This window comes from Molothrus ater, chromosome 20 (assembly GCF_012460135.2).
Source record: "Molothrus ater isolate BHLD 08-10-18 breed brown headed cowbird chromosome 20, BPBGC_Mater_1.1, whole genome shotgun sequence".
Taxonomy (NCBI): domain Eukaryota; kingdom Metazoa; phylum Chordata; class Aves; order Passeriformes; family Icteridae; genus Molothrus; species Molothrus ater.
Window position 1 is genome coordinate 9533606 of NC_050497.2, and position 18084 is coordinate 9551689.

At 59.5% G+C, this 18084-nt stretch overlaps 2 protein-coding genes across 2 annotated transcripts; one reads left to right on the forward strand and one right to left on the reverse strand.

The window, feature by feature from the left end:
- Nucleotides 1-92: 92 nt before the first annotated feature.
- CUTA (cutA divalent cation tolerance homolog) lies at nucleotides 93-9074 on the forward strand. Its single transcript, XM_036394003.2, has 6 exons — nucleotides 93-178; nucleotides 2521-2669; nucleotides 5313-5372; nucleotides 6694-6739; nucleotides 7075-7124; nucleotides 7567-9074. The coding sequence occupies exons 1-6, from the start codon at nucleotides 98-100 to the stop codon at nucleotides 7667-7669; spliced, it is 489 nt and encodes a 162-aa protein (XP_036249896.1). The 5' UTR covers nucleotides 93-97; the 3' UTR covers nucleotides 7670-9074.
- On the reverse strand, nucleotides 8904-16356 carry PHF19 (PHD finger protein 19). The gene is made up of 15 exons (XM_036393998.2): nucleotides 16274-16356; nucleotides 14976-15161; nucleotides 14635-14716; nucleotides 14445-14540; nucleotides 14256-14356; nucleotides 13995-14143; nucleotides 13507-13602; nucleotides 13207-13275; nucleotides 12790-12910; nucleotides 12321-12388; nucleotides 11873-12043; nucleotides 11694-11775; nucleotides 11394-11479; nucleotides 11196-11291; nucleotides 8904-10904 (listed from the first exon to the last, which is right to left on the reverse strand). The coding sequence occupies exons 2-15, from the start codon at nucleotides 15150-15152 to the stop codon at nucleotides 10565-10567; spliced, it is 1734 nt and encodes a 577-aa protein (XP_036249891.1). The 5' UTR covers nucleotides 15153-15161; nucleotides 16274-16356; the 3' UTR covers nucleotides 8904-10564.
- Between the last annotated feature and the right edge of the window lie 1728 nt (nucleotides 16357-18084).

Sequence of the window (18084 nt, forward strand, 5' to 3'; positions counted from 1 at the left end):
GGCCGGGAGGAAGGACAGGAGGAGGAGGAGGAGGGGCCGGTGGCGCTGTCCGGCGGCGCTCCCGGCTCGGGCACAGCGGGTGGAGGGGCCGGCGGGCATGGAGGGGCCGAGGCAGCGCTGCCCGCTGCCCCCCGCCGCACAGGGCTGGCCCCGGCCCGGCCGCGGCACCGCGCTGCTGGTGAGTGCGGGGGGACGGACGGACGGACAGACACGGGGACGGACGTGGGGATGGACGGACACGGGGAGGGACGTGGGGATGGACGGACACGGGGAGGGACGTGGGGATGGATGGACACGGGGATGGACGGACGGATGGACATGGGGAGGGACATAGGGATGGATGGACACGGGGATGGACGGACAGATGGACATGGGGAGGGACATAGGGATGGATGGACACGGGGATGGACGGACGGATGGACGGACATGGGGATGGATGGACACGGGGATGGACGGACATGTGGAGGGACATGGGGATGGACAGACACGGGGATGGACAGATAGACGAACATGGGTATGGATGGACACGGGGATGGAGGGATGGACGGGCACGGGGATGGACATGGGGGTGGATGGGCACAGAGATGGACAGACACGGCGATGGGATGGACGGAGGAATGGAATGGACATAGGGCTGGGATGGACACAGGGGTGGATTGAGGATGGACATGGTTCTGGGGTGGGGATGCAGGACATGGGACACTCCCTGAGGAGCACAACAGACACCAACCCACGCCAAGCAACCATGGCAATATCTGTCTGTGCCTCTGTTAGCAAAGCTCTCCCAAAGCCATCGTGCAGGAGGGGGGGGACTCCCTGTATCTGCTGGGAGAAAAGCAAACGTTCAGGTTTTTTTGCACTCAGCGTTGCCACAAGTTGTGTTCAGTCGGGGATTTTTAATGGAAGCTCATCAAAACTAGGCAAAAAGTTCTGGCAGGGTGATTCTAAACCTAAAGCAGTTTATAGCTCGCCAAAGCCAGAAGAAGTGTTACAGAAATCTGAGTCTCTCTGCACTAAACTGGCATTTTGTGCTTTTCAGTGAACTTCTTAAAAATCCTCACAGGGGTGTTTTCAGTTTTTTCACTTCAGGATATTGGCAATCATGAGTTTAATTGGTTTATCGGCCAGGAATCCTGATGTTTCACTCCTTTTTGCACCATCCTTAGCAAATACAATTATTCTGGAAAAAAAGGGGTGGAAAATCTTCCTTTTCATAAAAAAAAGGGGGGGAAACACCAGAAAAAAAAACCACCTTAGAGTTCATGTTTGTACTAATATTCAATCACAAATGATCCTGGGGATTTCCTCATCACATGCACATACATCTTACAAGAAGATTAATGATCATCAGGCTGAACAGGTTGGATGTTTGTTTTTTTTCCCCGAGCAAGGAGCATGATTACATTTTAATCTGGAAAAATAGGTACACCAGCACATCTCTGTTTGGCTTGTAACTCACTGAGTAGCTTCTGGGATTTGTTGTATAATATTTGTTAAATGGCTTAGTGGGAAAAAAGGAGCACAGAAGGAGCTCTAAAAATTATGATGAGAAGTCTTGTGGTAATAAAGAATATTTTCTCAAATGGATTGGGAAAGAGGAGACAAGCAATACAGCAATCAGTCATTTTCCAAATAGGAACGAGCTCCTGGCTTTGTGGTGACAAGAGAGATTTTTAATTCAATTAAAAAAAAAGAAAAAAAATAAAAGGAGAGATTTCTACATTAGTGCTGTAATGGCAGGTTTATCAGAGGAAAAAGGAGAGTGGAAATAAGGGGGGAAAAGGAATATATTCTTAGCATTTTTTTAAATCACTGCAGCTGAACCAGGGCCAGATGCTGTTTATGTCAAAAACAAAACAAAAGACAAAGGAAGGCACTGCTGCAGCCCAGAGTGGCACCATCCTTCAGCTGCTCCTCAGCACTCCAGATTAACCTCCCCATTCCACGTCTTACCTCCTTATTCTCCTGCAGAAAACCAGTCCTGGCTGCTGTGGTTGGGTGGTGGAGTCTGGAACCCCCACAAGTCTGGGGGCGACCTCCCACAGTCGAGGCCTGGGCTGATACAGCCTCAAAAGTGCCCCTCTCCTGCCCCGAGCATGAGATTGGCTCTCTAGGAGGGGCACCCTCACACTTGCTGAATTCTGCATTTTCTCCCCAGTCACACAGAGCTCCTTTAACCTCAGAGCCCAGGTAAACGCTCAGCACAATGCCAGAGGTCACCTTTTGAGGCAAATTACTCCAGTGCAGCTACTTTCAGCTGTATTTTTAGCCCCTAGACTCTTCCAGCAGCGCTCCATTTATATCCCCCTAGGAGCACTCACCTTGATGCACTCACCTGTGCACCCTCACCTTAACCCAATTTAACCGGTTGAATTGAATTAATTCAACTAATTAATTAGTTAATTCAATTTAACCGGTTCCTGCAGTGCTGAGGAATGTCCCTCCAGCCCCAGACGATGCGAATGCTGTTTTCCCAAGTGCAATATTTCACCTCCCACCACCCCTGGTGTTCTCTCCGAGGTGCTGGCGCTGCTGGTGCTCCTGCACCCCCTGCTCCGGGGCCTGGCTCTGCAGCTGCACTCGGCTGTCACGGGCAGCTACGTCCCAGGGACACACTCGGTGGTTTTTGTCACCTGCCTCAACGAGCACATCGCCAGGGACATCGCCAGGTACGGCCACGCCGCCCCTGCCTGGCTGCTGCAGGGGCTGCAACGGAGCTGAATTTCTCCTCGTCCCTCTGGCCTTGGCAATTCAGGGTGCCCAGAGCAGCTGGGGCTGCCCCATCCCTGGCAGGGTTGGAGGCCAGGGTGGACATTGGGATGGGAGCAAACTGGGATAGAGGAAGGTGTCCTGACCGTGGCAGTGACATAAGATTTAGGGTCCCTCCCAACCCAAACCATTCTGGGATTCACCGCATCCATGCTCCTTTCCACTGAGCGCACCACAAGCCCTTGCCAAGAGCTGCTCTGTCCCAAGGAAAGCTGACATTTGCCTCTGGAGTCAATGCCATGGTAACAGCAAACAATTCTCTGTGCATTTCACTGCCTTGCACCTTTGAGACCCGTTTTCATGGCCCTGAATTTCTGGGTTCTCAGATGGATTAAGCTCCAACCTGATGTTCTCTGGTCTGCCACAGTCTTTATTCCTCTCTAGACAACAAAATGCCAGGGGGGATATTTATAGAGAGAGACCAAGCACAATGCTCTGACATGAAAATAAAGGAAAAACAACAAACACTTCTGAGGCACCACTCTGCTCACCAGGCAAACTTCAGGGAATGAGGGCTTTTCCTCCATTTTTTCCCTTCTTCTTTTTTAATATATGAGACACTTAGGGTGATATTTTGCATGCAGAGTTCTTTTCACACATCTGTCAGTCCCTGCCTCAATGGATGGTCTGTTCAAAGAACTGAACCCGTGTTGCCTGGGGAAGTGTTTATGATGGACCATGAAGTTTCCTGCAACACCTCCTGTGCTGTTTTCCTGCTGCTGCCAAAACCCCTCCATCTCAGCAAAGGGCTCCCAGACATGCTCAGGAACTGACAGGCTACTGAAAGGGAGTTTGTGTCACCTTAAATACTGCAACTGTGTTGAGAAATTCAAATAGAATTATGTCTGCTCTGCTCGATGTCTCCTATAAAAAAAAGGAGCAACTGTACCTGGTGAAAAGAGCCTCAGTTCCTGAAAATGCCTCATCTTAACAGCTTTGCAAATGCTTTCCCCTCTTTGTTCCTCATCTTGCAGGGAAGGGAGAGGAGATAAATCACTCCCCCGTGCTGAGATATGTGTACTTTGGTTGTGGTTTTACTGGTGGAGTAATTATTCCTTTGTTCTGGAACCGGGAGCACTGAGCCCTGATTGCAGGGGATGACACAGGGCTTCTACACTCATTTTCCCCCACTCCTTTTCCTGTGTTTGTTCTTCCTTTGCACTGCTCAGTGGAGCCCTCACTCAGATGGATCAGTCTGCAAGGAAATTTTCCACCCCACAAAAAAGGGTTCAAGCTTTGGCAAAGCAGAAGAGCTGCAGGTAGAATTCAGCATCTGAAGACCTTCTTGCCTGTGCTGGGAGGAGCTGAGCCCCTTGGCCACTGCACCTCACCCAACTTGCCCAGCACCCCGCCAGCCCCCACTGCTGCCTTAGATTCGTGTTTATCATTTTCTTTGCTTTTCTGCTTATTAATATTTCATCTGTCTCACTTCAGGGCAAAGAAACACACAATTAAGTACCCAACCCAAAGCTATCATGTATTATGCAGACATTTTCCACAGATCACATTCAGCTTCTCACAATGTTCTCTGTTCCCCTGGTGGCCTCTTGTTGCTGCTCAGCCTGCTGGGACCAAGTTCAGGCTCTCAGGATCTCGATTTATTGGGACAGAGCACTGAAACCAAAAGGTTCCTGTGCTAAAGGAACTGCAAGTTGCAGGCAGCAAATCCAGACTGATTTGTGCCATGTGTGACATGACAGGCACAGCAGGGGTGGCTCTGCTCGTGCTGCTGCACTTTGTTGCTCTAAAGATTAACTCAAGATGCTCCAGGAGCATTGAATGCCTGGAACTGCCTGCACATGGTGGGAGCAAACAGCCCTGAGCCTCCTGGGGTGCTCCTCTCCCCAGCCATGGTCCCCCCAAACCAGTGCTGAAGCAAACCAAGGGGGGGGTCACTGGTGCCCTGCCTGGAGGGACAGCTGCCACCTCTGTGAGAAGGGCCAGACTCTGCTCTGGTCACCAAACACAACATTTGCCCCCTTGCTTCTAAAACTCCTCCCTGAGATTGCTTCAGTGCTCTGTAATCTCTGAGGGGTCACTTCTTCCTGAGCAGCTCTGCAATAACAAACCAGCCCTCAACTCATGGAGGCAGCCCAAGGGAGGGAATCTGTCTGGCCTTCAGCTTTCTAGGATATTTTGGGTTGAAAAGCCTTGATGTTTTTAATTTAAGATGCACATTTAGGCTGCTCTGGGAGGAAGGGGCACAGTTGGACAGGGGCAGACAAACCCAGGCTGGGTTTTTATGGTCCCACATTTCAGCCCCTGCCCTGGTGACCCCACAGCCAGAGGGGCTGGCACTGGGCAGGGTCCTCCAAGCCAGGAGCAACCCCCAAAGTCCCTCCTGAGCACAGGGAGCGTCCCAGAGCCCTCCCAGGAGGGCCTGATCTGGACTCTCTCCAGCCAAAGTTCACCTTTGTTTTCCCAGGGTAATAAGTAACCCAAAATTCAGTGTCTCCAGTGTCAAAGCTGAGAAGGGAATGTCCCCGAGGCTGGGGGTGAGCTGTGGGCTGGGCTGGCACTGAGTGCCCTCCTGTGTCCCCCAGGGCCATCATGGATAAGAGGCTGGCTGCCTGTGTGAGCATCCTGCCCAAGAGCTCGGCCCTGTGAGTAGTGCTGGGCATTCCCCGAGGGAGCAGCAAACCTGCAGGGAGGGAGGGAGGGAAGGAGGGCATGGACACAGGCCTGGGTTCCCAAGGGCTGCTGGGTGTGTTTGTTGTTGCAGATGGTGGGGATGAGCCTCACTGTGCCCAGAGCTCACTGAGGGGGGCAGATGCTCTGAGTGCCCCTGGGGCTCGTTCATTTATTGGGCGCTTGGCTACACAGACATCCAGCAATTTAGGGTTTGTGGTCCTGAGGACGTGGTGCCTGTTAGTAGAGACTCTAAAAAGCAGCCCAACAGGGAGCAGAAAAGGCTTTTGCAAAATGCAGCAGCTTTTTCAGGCAGGAAGAACAGCAGGTTTGACCTTGGACCAGGCCCAGCCCTGCTCTGCAGGTGTCCTCAGCTGTCCGTGCAAAGGGACTGCACTTGTTGGAGAGGCTCAAGAGCAAAGCCCCAAAACAGCTTTTCCTCTTAGAAACCCCCTGGCAGAAGTGAGGAGCAGATCCCACCCCAGCTTCCTCAGGAGGGGATCCCACAGTGCAAACCCATATCCCACCTGAGGGCAAACCCAGCAACGCCCTTCTTCCCCTTATCCATCATTTCCTACAAACCCAGAGAGCAAACCCAGTAATGCCCTTCTTCTCCTTATCCATAATTTCCTACAAACCCAGAGAGCAAATCCAGTAACTCCCTTCTTCCCCTAATCCATCCTTTTATACAAACCCTGAGAGGCAAACCCAGTAATGCCCTTCTTCCCTAATCCATCACTTTCTACAAACCCACAGGAGCAAACCCAGCAATGCCCTTCTTCCCCTAATCCATCACTTCCTACAAACCCAGAGAGCAAACCCAGTAACTCCCTTCTTCCCCTGATCCATCATGTCCTACAAGCCCAGAGGGGCAGAGCAGAGCTGCTCCTGCAGCTCCAGCTGGATCCTGCTCCAGGATCCTGCCCTGCCCGGAGCCCTCCCCTGCAGGCAGATGAGATCAGGACAGCTCCTGGCAGCGGAAATGTTTTCAAAGGTCACATCTGACTCATGAGAAGTGCAGCTCCTCTCCTGCAGGGAAAGAGAGGAGGAAAGCTCAGCCTCCCTGCAGGCAAGGCCCAGCCAATCTGCCCTGCCAGTCCCCCTGGGCAAATCCTCTGCAGGAGACTCCTGTGCATAAATCTGGGGTGCTCACTCAATCTGCTCAGCAGTTTTGGGGCCAGCAATGCTTCTTGAGCCACTTTGTAAAGAAATGACCTCGTGCAAAAAGCGCCAAGCAGGGAAAGGAACCTGAGCATTGGCATGGCTGCAGCAGAGCTTTTTTTCTTTTAAATCCAGGTATTTCTGGAAAGGGGAACTGGAAGAATCCACTGAAATACTGCTAGTAAGTGATCATTCCCTACATCACAAAAATCCCTCTTGCAAAAGGCCCCATCTGAAAGGGGCTGCAGGGAGGTTTGGGGAGGGTGGCACCAACCTACTGGGTTTGGGATCATGGCCTTGCACACCTCACTGGGCAAACCACACCTTGGCCATGTGTGGAGAGCTCCTGTCACACCCTGGCTGTGCTGGGGAGCTCCTGTCACACCCTGGCTGTGCATGGAAAGCTCCTGTCACACCCTGGCCGTGCTGGGTGGGCACAGTGGAGCTGCACACCAGGACCCCTCCATCCCTTCACATCTCCCTTGGGTTTGTTCTGGTTTTTTTTACTCTCCACAGTTGGTGAAAACAAGGACGTCCAAAATAGGGGAATTGTCCAACTACGTCAGGTGAGGCTCTGGCTCCACGGGAGCACTGGGTGTCCCATCCAAGGTAGGCTGTCACCTCCTGCTCCAGCTTTGGGGGTTCCTTGAGCCCCATCCCACCCAGGAGGGGTTAAGTGCTCCTGCTGTATCTCACGAGCCAGAAAACCCCAGAGATGGCACCAGCAAAAAGGAAAAGGCGGCAGAAATATCAACTGCTGGGCTGGATTCGAGGAGGGATTCTCCTCCTCGCAGGGTTATCATTCCCTGACAGGATTTCCTGCAGCTCCCGGGCGGGGGGCACTCTCAGCTTGGGGCCAGGCCCCGGCAGTCTGCGGTAAACCCGAACTCAGAGCGAAATTCCCACGTGGCAAAAAGGAACCGCGGGGGCTTTGAAGTGCGGGAGGGCCGGGCAGGGCTGGAGCGGCTTCCTGACTGCGCTCCTCCTCCGCGCCTGTTTCCACTTTAGATCCATCCATCCCTTTGAAATCCCCGAGATCATCAGCCTGCCCATCGACCAAGGGAACCCTGCCTACCTCCGGTGGATGGAGGAGAGCGTCCCACGGCACTGAGAGGCACGAAGTGCTGCTCGTTTTTGGGGAGCGGCTCATTTCTGGGGAGCCGCGCCGAGGCAGCTTTTATCTTCTGGGGTTTGCTGTGACACGGGAGCTCGGGAACTGGGAAAGCTCCGCTGCTCTGCCTGCCCCGGGAGCGCTGGGCAGCGCGGAGCCGGCGCGGGAGGAGCTGGGGAAGAGCTGCCTGCACCCAAAGCTGCGCCTGAGGATGCGGAGATGCCCCTGTCAGGACACTCGGGGCTGCCTCGGGCTGTCAGCAGCGAATTCCAGCCGGGAGCCGTGGCCTGGCAGTGCCGTGTGTGCCCACAGCCAGCCCTGACCCTGCCTGGCCCCCAGCATCCTGCCCGATGTGCCCTGGCCGGGGCCGCAGGACGGGCCGGGCACTCCCCTCCCCCGGCGGCTCAGCCCTGCAGGGCCCGGGGAAGCTGCAAAGCCCAGCAAAGCCCAGAGAAACCCAGAAAAACACAGCAAAGCCCAGCAAAACCCAGCAAACCCCAGCAAACCTCAGCAAACCCCAGCAAACCCCAGCAAAGCCCAGCAAAGCCCAGCAAAGCCCAGCAAAACACAGAAAAACACAGAAAAACACAACAAAGCCCAGCAAAGCCCAGAGAAGCCCAGAGAAACCCAGAAAAGCCCAGAAAAACCCAGAAAGACCCAGCAAAGCCCAGCAAAGCCCAGCAAACCCCGGCAAACCCCGGCAAACCCCGGCAAACTCCAGCAAACCCCAGCAAACCCCAGCAAACCCCAGCAAACCTCAGCAAAGCCCAGAAAAACCCAGAGAAACCCAGAGAAACCCCAACAAACCTCAGCAAACCCAACAAACCCCAGCAAAGCCCAGCAAAGCCCAGCAAAGCCCAGCAAAGCCCAGCAAAGCCCATTAGGATTCAGCTCTCGCTGTCCCAGGGAGCTGGGAGAGCTGGGTGGGCCAGGCTGGGGAGCCCAGGTGCCAGCAGGACCATGGCACTGCCCTGGCTCTGTGTCCCTACCCCACCTGAGCTGAGCTTTGTAAAAGGATCCCCATGTTCGTGGTTTCTGGGACATAACTTAAGGGACATTTTTGGGGTATTTATGTGACTGGGAAGGGAATGAATGGGAGTTTCTTACCTAGGCAGGAGGAAAGGCCTGTCCTGGGCTTGCACACCTCACCTGGCACAGAACACAGCCCAGAAGCACAGCCCGTGCTGGGCCCTGGGCACCCCAACCCAATAATCCTCACACTACAAAAAAACAGTGACTTTGAAAAAACCCTCCCTTTTTAATTGTACATCAGACATATTAATTACAACTCGGGTATAACGAGAGGTGCTTACAAGCAGCAACCTGAACTCAGAAATCAGAAGGTGCACAGAGTTGTTATAATCTCTATTACAGCGAATGCAAAATATACTCTGCAACAAAAATACTTTTAAAGGCTCCACATTCAATTCTCTGCAAGAAGCCAGGAGAGGAGGAGAGGGAACAGAGAGGGAGCAGAGAGGAGCCAGGGCCAGGTCCTGTGGGTGCTCCCACTGGCACATCCCACTGGCACAACCCTGCTCAGCCCTGGCACAGCTCTTGGCAGCCCCTTGGAAGGGCTCCATAGGCACTAAGAAAGGGAAATATTTGAAGTGATCCTTCAAGGACAAAGCTAAGGCAGGACAGGCAGTTCTCCAGCTGCTGGACCCCTCCCTGCCAGTGATGGGGGGACCTGGCAGCCCCTCTCCCAAAGGGACAGGGACACTGCTCTGGAGGAGATCCCACAAGCACAGGTAGGACAGGACCCCCCAGCCCAGCATGGCCCACCCTCCATCCCCTGGGACAGCCACAGTGGGATGGGGAGAGAGGAGGAGGACATTAAAATTATCTCTCTGTCTCTCTAAAGGATAAAAATCTAACACATCTATCTGATACTGGAATCTTTTTCAAAAAGCCAACTGCCCTGCTCCTGCCCAAGCTGGCAGTATTGCTTTCTTAAAGGAGGGGCTGCTCCTTCTCTCCTGCAGACAAATCAAGCCCAGCGCTCACAAACATCAGCACTAAGAGAGAGGCACAGCCAGGAGGCCACAGGGATGGACACAGGGACCCCAGTCCAGCCCCTGCCCCCCTGTCCTCCTCAGCCTTTTTTGGTTTGTCTGCTGGTTTGGCACATTTGGGGTCAAGATTCCTGTAGAAACAAAGGCCTTGGGCTCCGCTCTGTGCAGTGCCCATGGTGGTTTTAAGGCAAAGGAGGATTTTTTTTGGATGATCTCTTCCAAGATCATGATTGTCAGAGCAGGGAGATGAAGCTGGTGCAGCAGCACACTCAGTCCAGGCTGTGGGGTGAGAGCCCATCTGCCCATGGCTGCAGCAGCCACACCTGGGCTGGGTTTGGGGCATTTTCCTCCATATAAAGCAAACCACATTCCTTCAATGAATGGATTCAGGATGAGGTGGAAAAGCCCGGGAGCTGTCCCCAGTTTCCCGTGGGCACAGGGACGAGCAGCTCTGGGAGCCCAGGATGAGGAGGGGTTGGTGTTTGGGCAGCAGGAGCCCCTCGAGGCTGCTCGGTCAGGCTGTGCCAGGCACAGGCCGAGGTCCCTCTGTGTGAGCAGGGGGTGGGTGCCCCCTGAGCAGCTGCTCCAGCTGTGCCAGGGGGACCCTTCTGGAAGGGCCGGACCCCTCAGTGCTCTGTGAGCATCAGCAGGGCACGGCTGGGCCACGCTCTGCATAAACACAGCCAAGGAACTAAAAATCGTTAACATTAAAAAAAACCAGAGTGTCGGGGCTTCAGGTTTCACTCCTGGGCAGCCCTGCCGGCCTGGGCGCTGCCTCCACCCGCGGGGAGGGACCAGCGCCTCTCCTGTGCCTCGGGCTTCCCCAGCAGCCCGATCTCCTCTGCTCTGGCTCCGGGAGAGGTTCGGGGGGTGGCGGGGCTCAGTACGGGGTGGTGCCTTCCCACTCCACCAGGTACTGCACCTTGCCCTCCAGCGTCACCCGCCGCGCCAGCACCTGGTACTTCTCCCCGCACACCAGCCGGCCCGCGGCCCCGAAGTAGCTGCTGATGGAGGACTTGAGGTGGGACAGCGAGGAGTCGTCCTCGCTGATGCTCTCGAAGGTGTGGCTGTCGATGCCGTCGTCGGGGCGGTCGGGGCCGGCCGGGGCCTCGCTGCCCTCGGGGCGCTGCCCGCCCCGCTCGCCCCCTCCTCTCCTCTTGGCCCCCGAGGCGTAGGCGGGCACTGCCAGCTTGCGCTTGCGGCTGCCCACGGTCCTGCGGCTGCCGGGGAGGGCACAGGGCAGGGTGAGGGCGGCACCCAGAATGTGTCCCCCCGGGCTGGCTTCTGGAGGGAGCCAGGAAAGCTCCCTCCCATTTGGGGGATCCCAGCAAGGACTGACGGCTCCGATCCTGCACCCCCACAAGTGCCACTCTGGCACCCCCAGCCCGTTTTGGGGCACAGGCAGGGAAAGCTCTCCAGGGTAGGACATGAAGAGGGGACACACAGGCCCTCACCCCCCTGGCCATGCCAGCAGGACTCCTCCAGAAGGGGCCAAGGGGCACAGTCCTCACCTGGACTCGTAGGAGAGGCTCGTGGTGGCCGAGCCTGAGGTGCTGGTGGCATCTGTGGAGTCCACATCTGATAGGAACGTCTGTCCTGAGCTGGCACTGTGGATGGGGTGGGACGGGACAGGCTGGGATGCAGAATCACCCCCAGCCTGGCACAAGCAGCGCCCCTGCCCCCCACAGCCCTGCTCTGGCTGCACAGACCTTTTCAGGCTCTGGATCTCGTCCAACGTGAAGTCAAAGATGCTGGCCAGGTGGTGGTTGGTGCTCCAGGCCGAGGTGAAGTCGCTCTGTCACAAAAACAAGCTCAGTCCTCACTGCCTGGCACAGGGGTGCTGCCCACACCCCGCGGCTGGCACCCCCTGCCCGGGGCCACCCAAAGGAGCGGGAGTTAATGCTGCCCTGGAGGCGGCTGGGCTCAGACACTGCCCAAAGCGAGGACAGGAGCTCTCAAACCTGCGGGCAGCCCAGGCCTGGGCGGAGAGGAGGGGGCGAAGCACTCACGCTGGGAATGGCATCCTCCAGCAGGAACTTGGCCCTCTTGCGCCGCGCTCGCTTCTGCTGCTGGAGCTGCCGCGGCAGGAGGCTGCGAACGGGACAGGCCGTGAGTGAGGGGCGCTCGGGCAGGGGCAGGAGCTGGGGGCTGCTGCTGATGCTGCCGCGGGGCCAGCGGGGCCGCTCACCTCTCCTTATGGGCGTATTTGCTTTTCCCCCTCTTCTTCAGCTCGCAGGAGCCGCTCTCGCCCTCGCCGGGGGCTTTCTCCGGCAGCACCTTGCTGGGGGGGTTCGGGGGGACGCGGATCCGCAGGCGGAAGATGCATTTCTTCTTTTTGATCTCCTTCCCGCACAGAAACCTGGGCGCGGACGGGAGGGGAGGGAGCAGAGCCCTCAGCCCTCAGCGGGGCTGGCACGGGAGCATCCCGCATCCATCCTGAGCCATCCCGCATCCATCTTGAGCCATCCCGCATCCTCCCTGCCCATCCGCATCCATCCCGCATCCTCCCTGCCCATCCCGCATCCATCCTGAGCCATCCCGCATCCATCCTGAGCCATCCCGCATCCATCCCGCATCCATCCCGCATCCTCCCTGCCCATCCCGCATCCCCCCTGCCCATCCCGCCCGGCTCTCACCTGCTCTTGTAGCTGTTGAGGGCGTTCAGGAGGTGGGGGCCGCGCTCCGAGACCGGGGTTCCCGTGAGCTGCGGGACAGGGGCACGCAGGGCTCAGTGCCCGCCCTGCTCATGCAAAATCCAAACAGACGGGGGAACCCGAACTCCGCTTTCGGCTCCTGCCCGAGGCCGGGCAGCGAGGGAGGGGCGGAGGGAGCGGCCGGAGCCACCCGGGTCTGGCAGTGCCACCCTCGGGGAGGGCCCCGTCCTGCCCCAGGACAGGTTTTGTGGTGTGAGTGCTTCCCCCAGCTCTAGCTCCCACCGGGAAAGGTGTCAGGTCTGGCACTCCACCGAGGAAAATCCCAGCGCAGAGGAAGGGGATTAGGAAACTCCTCTGGAGCAGGAGCTGTCGTGCTGAGTGCTGCACAAGCTGGGGTGACATTTCTCACTCCCATGGCTGCTCTCCAGCCCAACCCAAGGTGTGTTTGTACCTTCCCAAGCTGCAGAGGGTCCCAGTGGTGGTTCACAAAGGCCAAGATTTCCTCGAAGTCAAAGTATTTCTTCTTGCTCTGCACGCCCAGGTTGTAGAGGGCGAGATGGACGATGTCCACCCTGCGGCAAAGAGGGGCACAGGGTCAGCAGCCCTGGTGCCACCACCATGCCCCATTCTGCCAGTGCCACTACAGCTCCCAGATCCTCCCAAACCACCACTGGAACCTTCCACACCTCACAGGGGAAGCAGCCCAGCCCAGAGGTGCATCACAGCAGACACCACAGCCATGACAGCATCCCCTGAGCTTTGGGGAGAGGTGGGACACGGCTGGCAGCTGAGCACTGCAGGGATCAGCCAGCCCAGTGTCCCAGGGCCACCAGGGCACATCCCAGAGGAGGCAGAGCCCATTTCTCACCATCTCAGGGGCAGGCGCTTGATGTACTCTGGTCCCTGGTTGCACACAGAGCAGAAGAACACATAGAACCTGCAAAACACCAGGGACAGGCTGGGGGTGAGGAACATCCACAGCCATGCAGGGCCCAGGGATGGGACAGCTGGGACAGGGCCAATGGTGACAGCAAGGCCAGGGGGAGTGGGGCTCTGTGGGACAGGGCCACCTGATCCATGGCAGTGTCAGATGTGTCAGGGACACAAAGCTGGGGTGTGCCCGTGGTCCCCCCTGGAGCCACCCCAGCCATACCCAACAGGGCCATACCTGTCCCCAAACATCATGGGGTCGCTGAGGCACTGGGTGCAGGCCTCGTGGAACCACTGCCGGCAGCGGTGGCACTGCAGCATCTTCAGGTACCACCTGGGCAGGGACAGAACGGTGACAGTGAGGGCAGCGTGTGGCAGCCACTGCCCCAGTCCCCTCCCAGACACAGACCCCCAGCCGGGGGGAAAAAGTGTGTCCCTAACTCGTGTTTCTGTGCAAACAGAGACCCAGAGGGCAGAGGCAGCATGGGGAGCAGAGCTGCTGGCCCCAGGGCAGTGCCCTGCGAGCCTGGGATCAAACATCCCCACCCTGACCCCATCTTCCTTTCCTCACAAAGCCATTGGTGACACAGAGGCTGCCCTTGCTGTCCCCACAAAGGCAATGGTGACACTCAGGCTGCCCTTGCTGTCCCCACAGAGCCATTGGTGACACTCAGGCTGCCCTTGCTGTCCCCACAAAGCCATTGGTGACACTCAGGCTGCCCTTACTCTCCGGGCCCCCCGCAGTAGCAGTAGCACTGCTGCTGGTTGGTGCGGTGTGGGGAGTCCCACTCCAGCAGCTCGGGGTTGTAGGACAGCACCATCTTCACGGCTTGCAGCGTCCTGGCAATGGCTCCTTTCTTCAGGGCACCCCCTTTCTGCGGGAGAGGCAGGGCTGGGGTCAGCAGGGCGGCCCCGGGACCCCGTCCTGTCCCCTGTGCGGGGCAGGGGCCGCGCACGGAGCCGGGAGCGCGGGGCAGCCGCACTCACCCGCACGGCCAGCGCGAAAATGCAGCGGCGGCAGAACCACGGCGTCCCCAGCGGGCCCTCGCCGCCGCTCGCCACCGGGATGTGGCACTGCTGGTGGTAACCTGCGGAGGGGCCGGCATCAGCCCGCGGGGCTGGGCTCGCCCGGGGCGGGCACGGCAGGGCCCGGGGTGGGGGGACACCCGCACTCACCCAGCCCGCACTTCCCGCAGATGAGGATTTCGTTCCTGGGGCCCGACTTCTTCCCCAGGCAGATGCTGCACTTGGGCTCCTCCCCGGGGACGCCGGCTGTGGGAGCAGGGTGGCAGCGGTGGCACAGCCGCGTCCCCGCGCTGCCGGGCAGGGTCCCGCAGCGGGAAAGGGGGGCTGGGGCAACACTCACCATGCTGGATGTCCTTCCAGAGGACCCAGTACTTGGAGTTATCCTCGAACGTGACCAGGCAGCTCTGCTTGGAGCCGCTCACCTGCCAGAGGAGAGCAGAACAACGGTTGTGGGTCAGCTCCCATTCCCAGCACTTCCCTGCTTTCCCTGGTGCCTGATCCCGTCCCTCGGGGCTGCGGGCACTCGGGTTTGGGGTGCGACAGCCCGGGGCAGGATGCAAACCCAAAACGCCCAAGGACACACTGCAGCCCAGGCCAGCACCCCCTGAACCACGAGCTGAGCCGGGGAACGGCACCGGCGCCTCTTCGGGTTCTCCCGTTGCCCGGGGGTGCCCACGTTACCCTCTTGATCTTGCCGAGGTAGTAGAGCCCGTCTGTCCAGCGGCACAGCACGTACTGCCCCTCGCTCAGCCGCACCATCAGCTCCGGGCAGCCGCTGCCCCTCCGCGCTGCCTGCGGGACACGGCCGGCGGCCGCGTACACATCCCGGATCAGCGGGCTCAGCTCCGTGCCCTCCATCGGCACAGCCTGCGGGGGACACACACGCTGTCACACGCTGTCACACGCTGTCACCCGCCCTCCCGGCACGGCATCGGCCGGGCGCAGCATCCCCGAGCGTTCTGCCTGGCAGGACCGAGGCCGGAGGCGGCTCAGCCCCGCCAGCAGGGGCTCAGGACGCTGCAAAGCAGAGCCGCTGAGACCGTTCCTTTCCGCGAAATCCAGGGAGCAGCCAAAATCTTTGCTGCTGGTGAACGAGAGGTATTTAACCCCCAACAGGCTCCTACAGCAGCGAGACGCGTCCGCGTGGTTCCCTTTTGGGATGGGGCACACAAGGAATAAAAGCTTTAAATGTACTGTGATTTTAAAATCACGATTTCCGCGCAGTTTTGCGGGCTCCCAAACCAGCGGGACTGCTGCGGGAGCAGGGATGTGCCAGCACCACCCACAGCGAGCGAACCCAGGCGGCCAAATGTCACCGCCACGAGGTTTGGGGTGCAGGAGGCAGAGAAACCACCCAGAGCAGAGCTGCGATCCCCAAGGACACCACGGAAACGACTTGAAAGGGACTTTTCTCCCCTTGGCGCTCCCGTCACGGCCACACGTGTGGCCTCACGGCACCACGCGTGTCCCGGCGCCGCGGATCGCGACACGAGCCCGCCCTGCCCGGCCCTGCCATCCGTGAGGACTCTCCCGCTCGCCGGGAGCCCCGGGACGGGCAGAGCGATCTCGCTCCCGGCAGAGCCCGGCGCTCCCCAGCCGCGACACCGCCGGGTCCCCGCGTGGGAGCGCGTCCGAGCGCGGCCGCGGCTCCGCTCCGCGCCCCCGGGGCTCCCGCAGAGCCCCGCGCTTCCCGCCGCCCCCGCCGCTGCCCTCCCGGGGCTCCCGCCGCTCTCCCCCCGGCCCCGCGGACACGTGCGGCAGCGCCCACGCCGCTCCGGTACCGAGCGGCGGCACCGTCCGGCCGGGTCCCCCGCGCCCCGGTGGCACCTGCCGGGGGTGGCCGCGGGCAGCCCCGAGCGGCGGCCGCGGCCCCGCCGCCATTGGCTCATTCAAAGGCGGCCGCGGCGCCTCCGCCCGCCCGTCCCGCCCGTCCCGCCCGTCCCGCGCGGTGCCCGTGGCGGGGCCGGTGCCGCCCTTACCGCGGTGCCCCCGGCGCGCTCAGCGGGCGCTCGGGGCGCGGGCCCGGGGCGCTGCGGGGCGCGGCGGGGGCCGGGCGCGGGGCGCCATCTTCCCGCGCTTCCCCCGCGCTCCCGCCGGCATTGACGTCCCGGTTATGCAATTAGCGGGGCCGCCCCCGCCGCCTCCCACGGGTCCGGTCCCACCGCAGCGCAGCGCATCCCCGCGGCACCCACCGGCACCGCACGGCACCGACCGGCACGGCACGGCACACAGCGGCACCGACCGGCACGGCACGGACCGAACCGGACCGGACTGGCACCGACCCACTGGCGTGACACGGACCGGCAGCGACCGGACTGGCACCGACCGATCGGCATGGACTGGCATCGATAGGAACCGAGCGGGCCGGGCCGGCAGGGCGCACCCCGGCTCCGCACATCCCGGTGCTCCGGAGAGCGCAGGCGGCATCGCCGGGGCCGGGACGGGGCACCCAGGGTCGGCCACGCACCCACCGCCCCTGGAGAGGCACCGTCACCCTCTGCCACACGCGGGACGTCCCCGCCTGTCCCCTCGAGCCGTGGCTGCGGCCGGGGAAGGGCTTCCCCCGGTGCCCCGGGGCCGGGGGCGGGCAGGGGGTGGGATGCGGGCAGTGCCTGCGCAGCATTGCCCCGAGAGGGAACGACCTGTGCTCGCCGGGATTCCTGGAAACGGGAGCAGCCTTTCAGCCTTTCTCTGAATCTCACAGAGAAAAATCAGTCGCTGTAAAAATGCTTCGGTCGGTGCCAAGAAGAAATCTGTAGGATTCGGTGTTTGTTGGAAAGCGATGCTGGAAAAGCAATGTTTTCCAGGCTGCTCGGGCCATAGGAGAGCCGATTCCCAGTGCGGGGTCTGGGCCAAGCAGAGCCCATTCGGCTTTTCCTGCCCGTGATGGATGCGGCCCCGGGAGCTGGGGCTCAGACGTGTCACAAAGCTCGAGCGCCAGGGGAGAGCGGCACGGCCCGGGCTGAGCCTCCCTTTCGGCACCCGGCACTCGGGACTCATTTATTTGATCAAACTTTTCCACAAAACTCTGGTGTCAGAGTGCTGCACCTGCGGAGGGGTCGGGAAAGGCGATTCCCCGAGCCGCGGGTCGGGCACGGCCGCCCCGCTGCTCCCTGTGCGGGGCTGCGTGAGAAAAGCCGCGTGTGCCAAGTGTGCCGTGCCCCTGAGCAGCCCCGGGCCCCAGCTCCCCGTGAGTCACACCGGGATCGGTGTGAGTCACCTCGGGTCTAAAATAACCCACAGCCCTCGGAGGAGCCCCGCTCCTCGCTCCGTGCCCCGGGGCTGCTGCCTTTGCCCGGAATGCCCGGGACTGCTGCGCTCCCGGGCCAGCGTTCCTGTCGCAGCCTGTCCCGGGGGCACCGGAGGAGCAGCTCCCTCCTCCCGGCCCCGCGGGCGATGTTCGCAGCGTGCTGGGCGCTCGCCGCAGGAATGCGGATGGAGTGACACGGAAATCAGAGCTGGATCGAGCTCGCCGGGGGTGAACGCAGGGAGAACCTGACTGAAACCCTTCCACACGGAGAGAGAGCACGGGAACATCGCGTTGGGACAAAAGTCTCCAACAAAAGTGGAAAAAAAAACCCACCCAGAATTCGAGATGTATTCTCTATTTTCTAGTAACATAATTACAGCAACGTAAAGAACATTTAACTCTGGTTTCTTTGCAGGTGCTTCTGTCACAGCATCCAGCAAGCCTGCAGTGAGCTACTGGGTGCTGCCCTTCTTCTCTTCTTCCTCCTCATCTTTCTTTCTCCTCTTTCCTTCTCTTCATCCTCCTCTTCCTCCTCTGCAC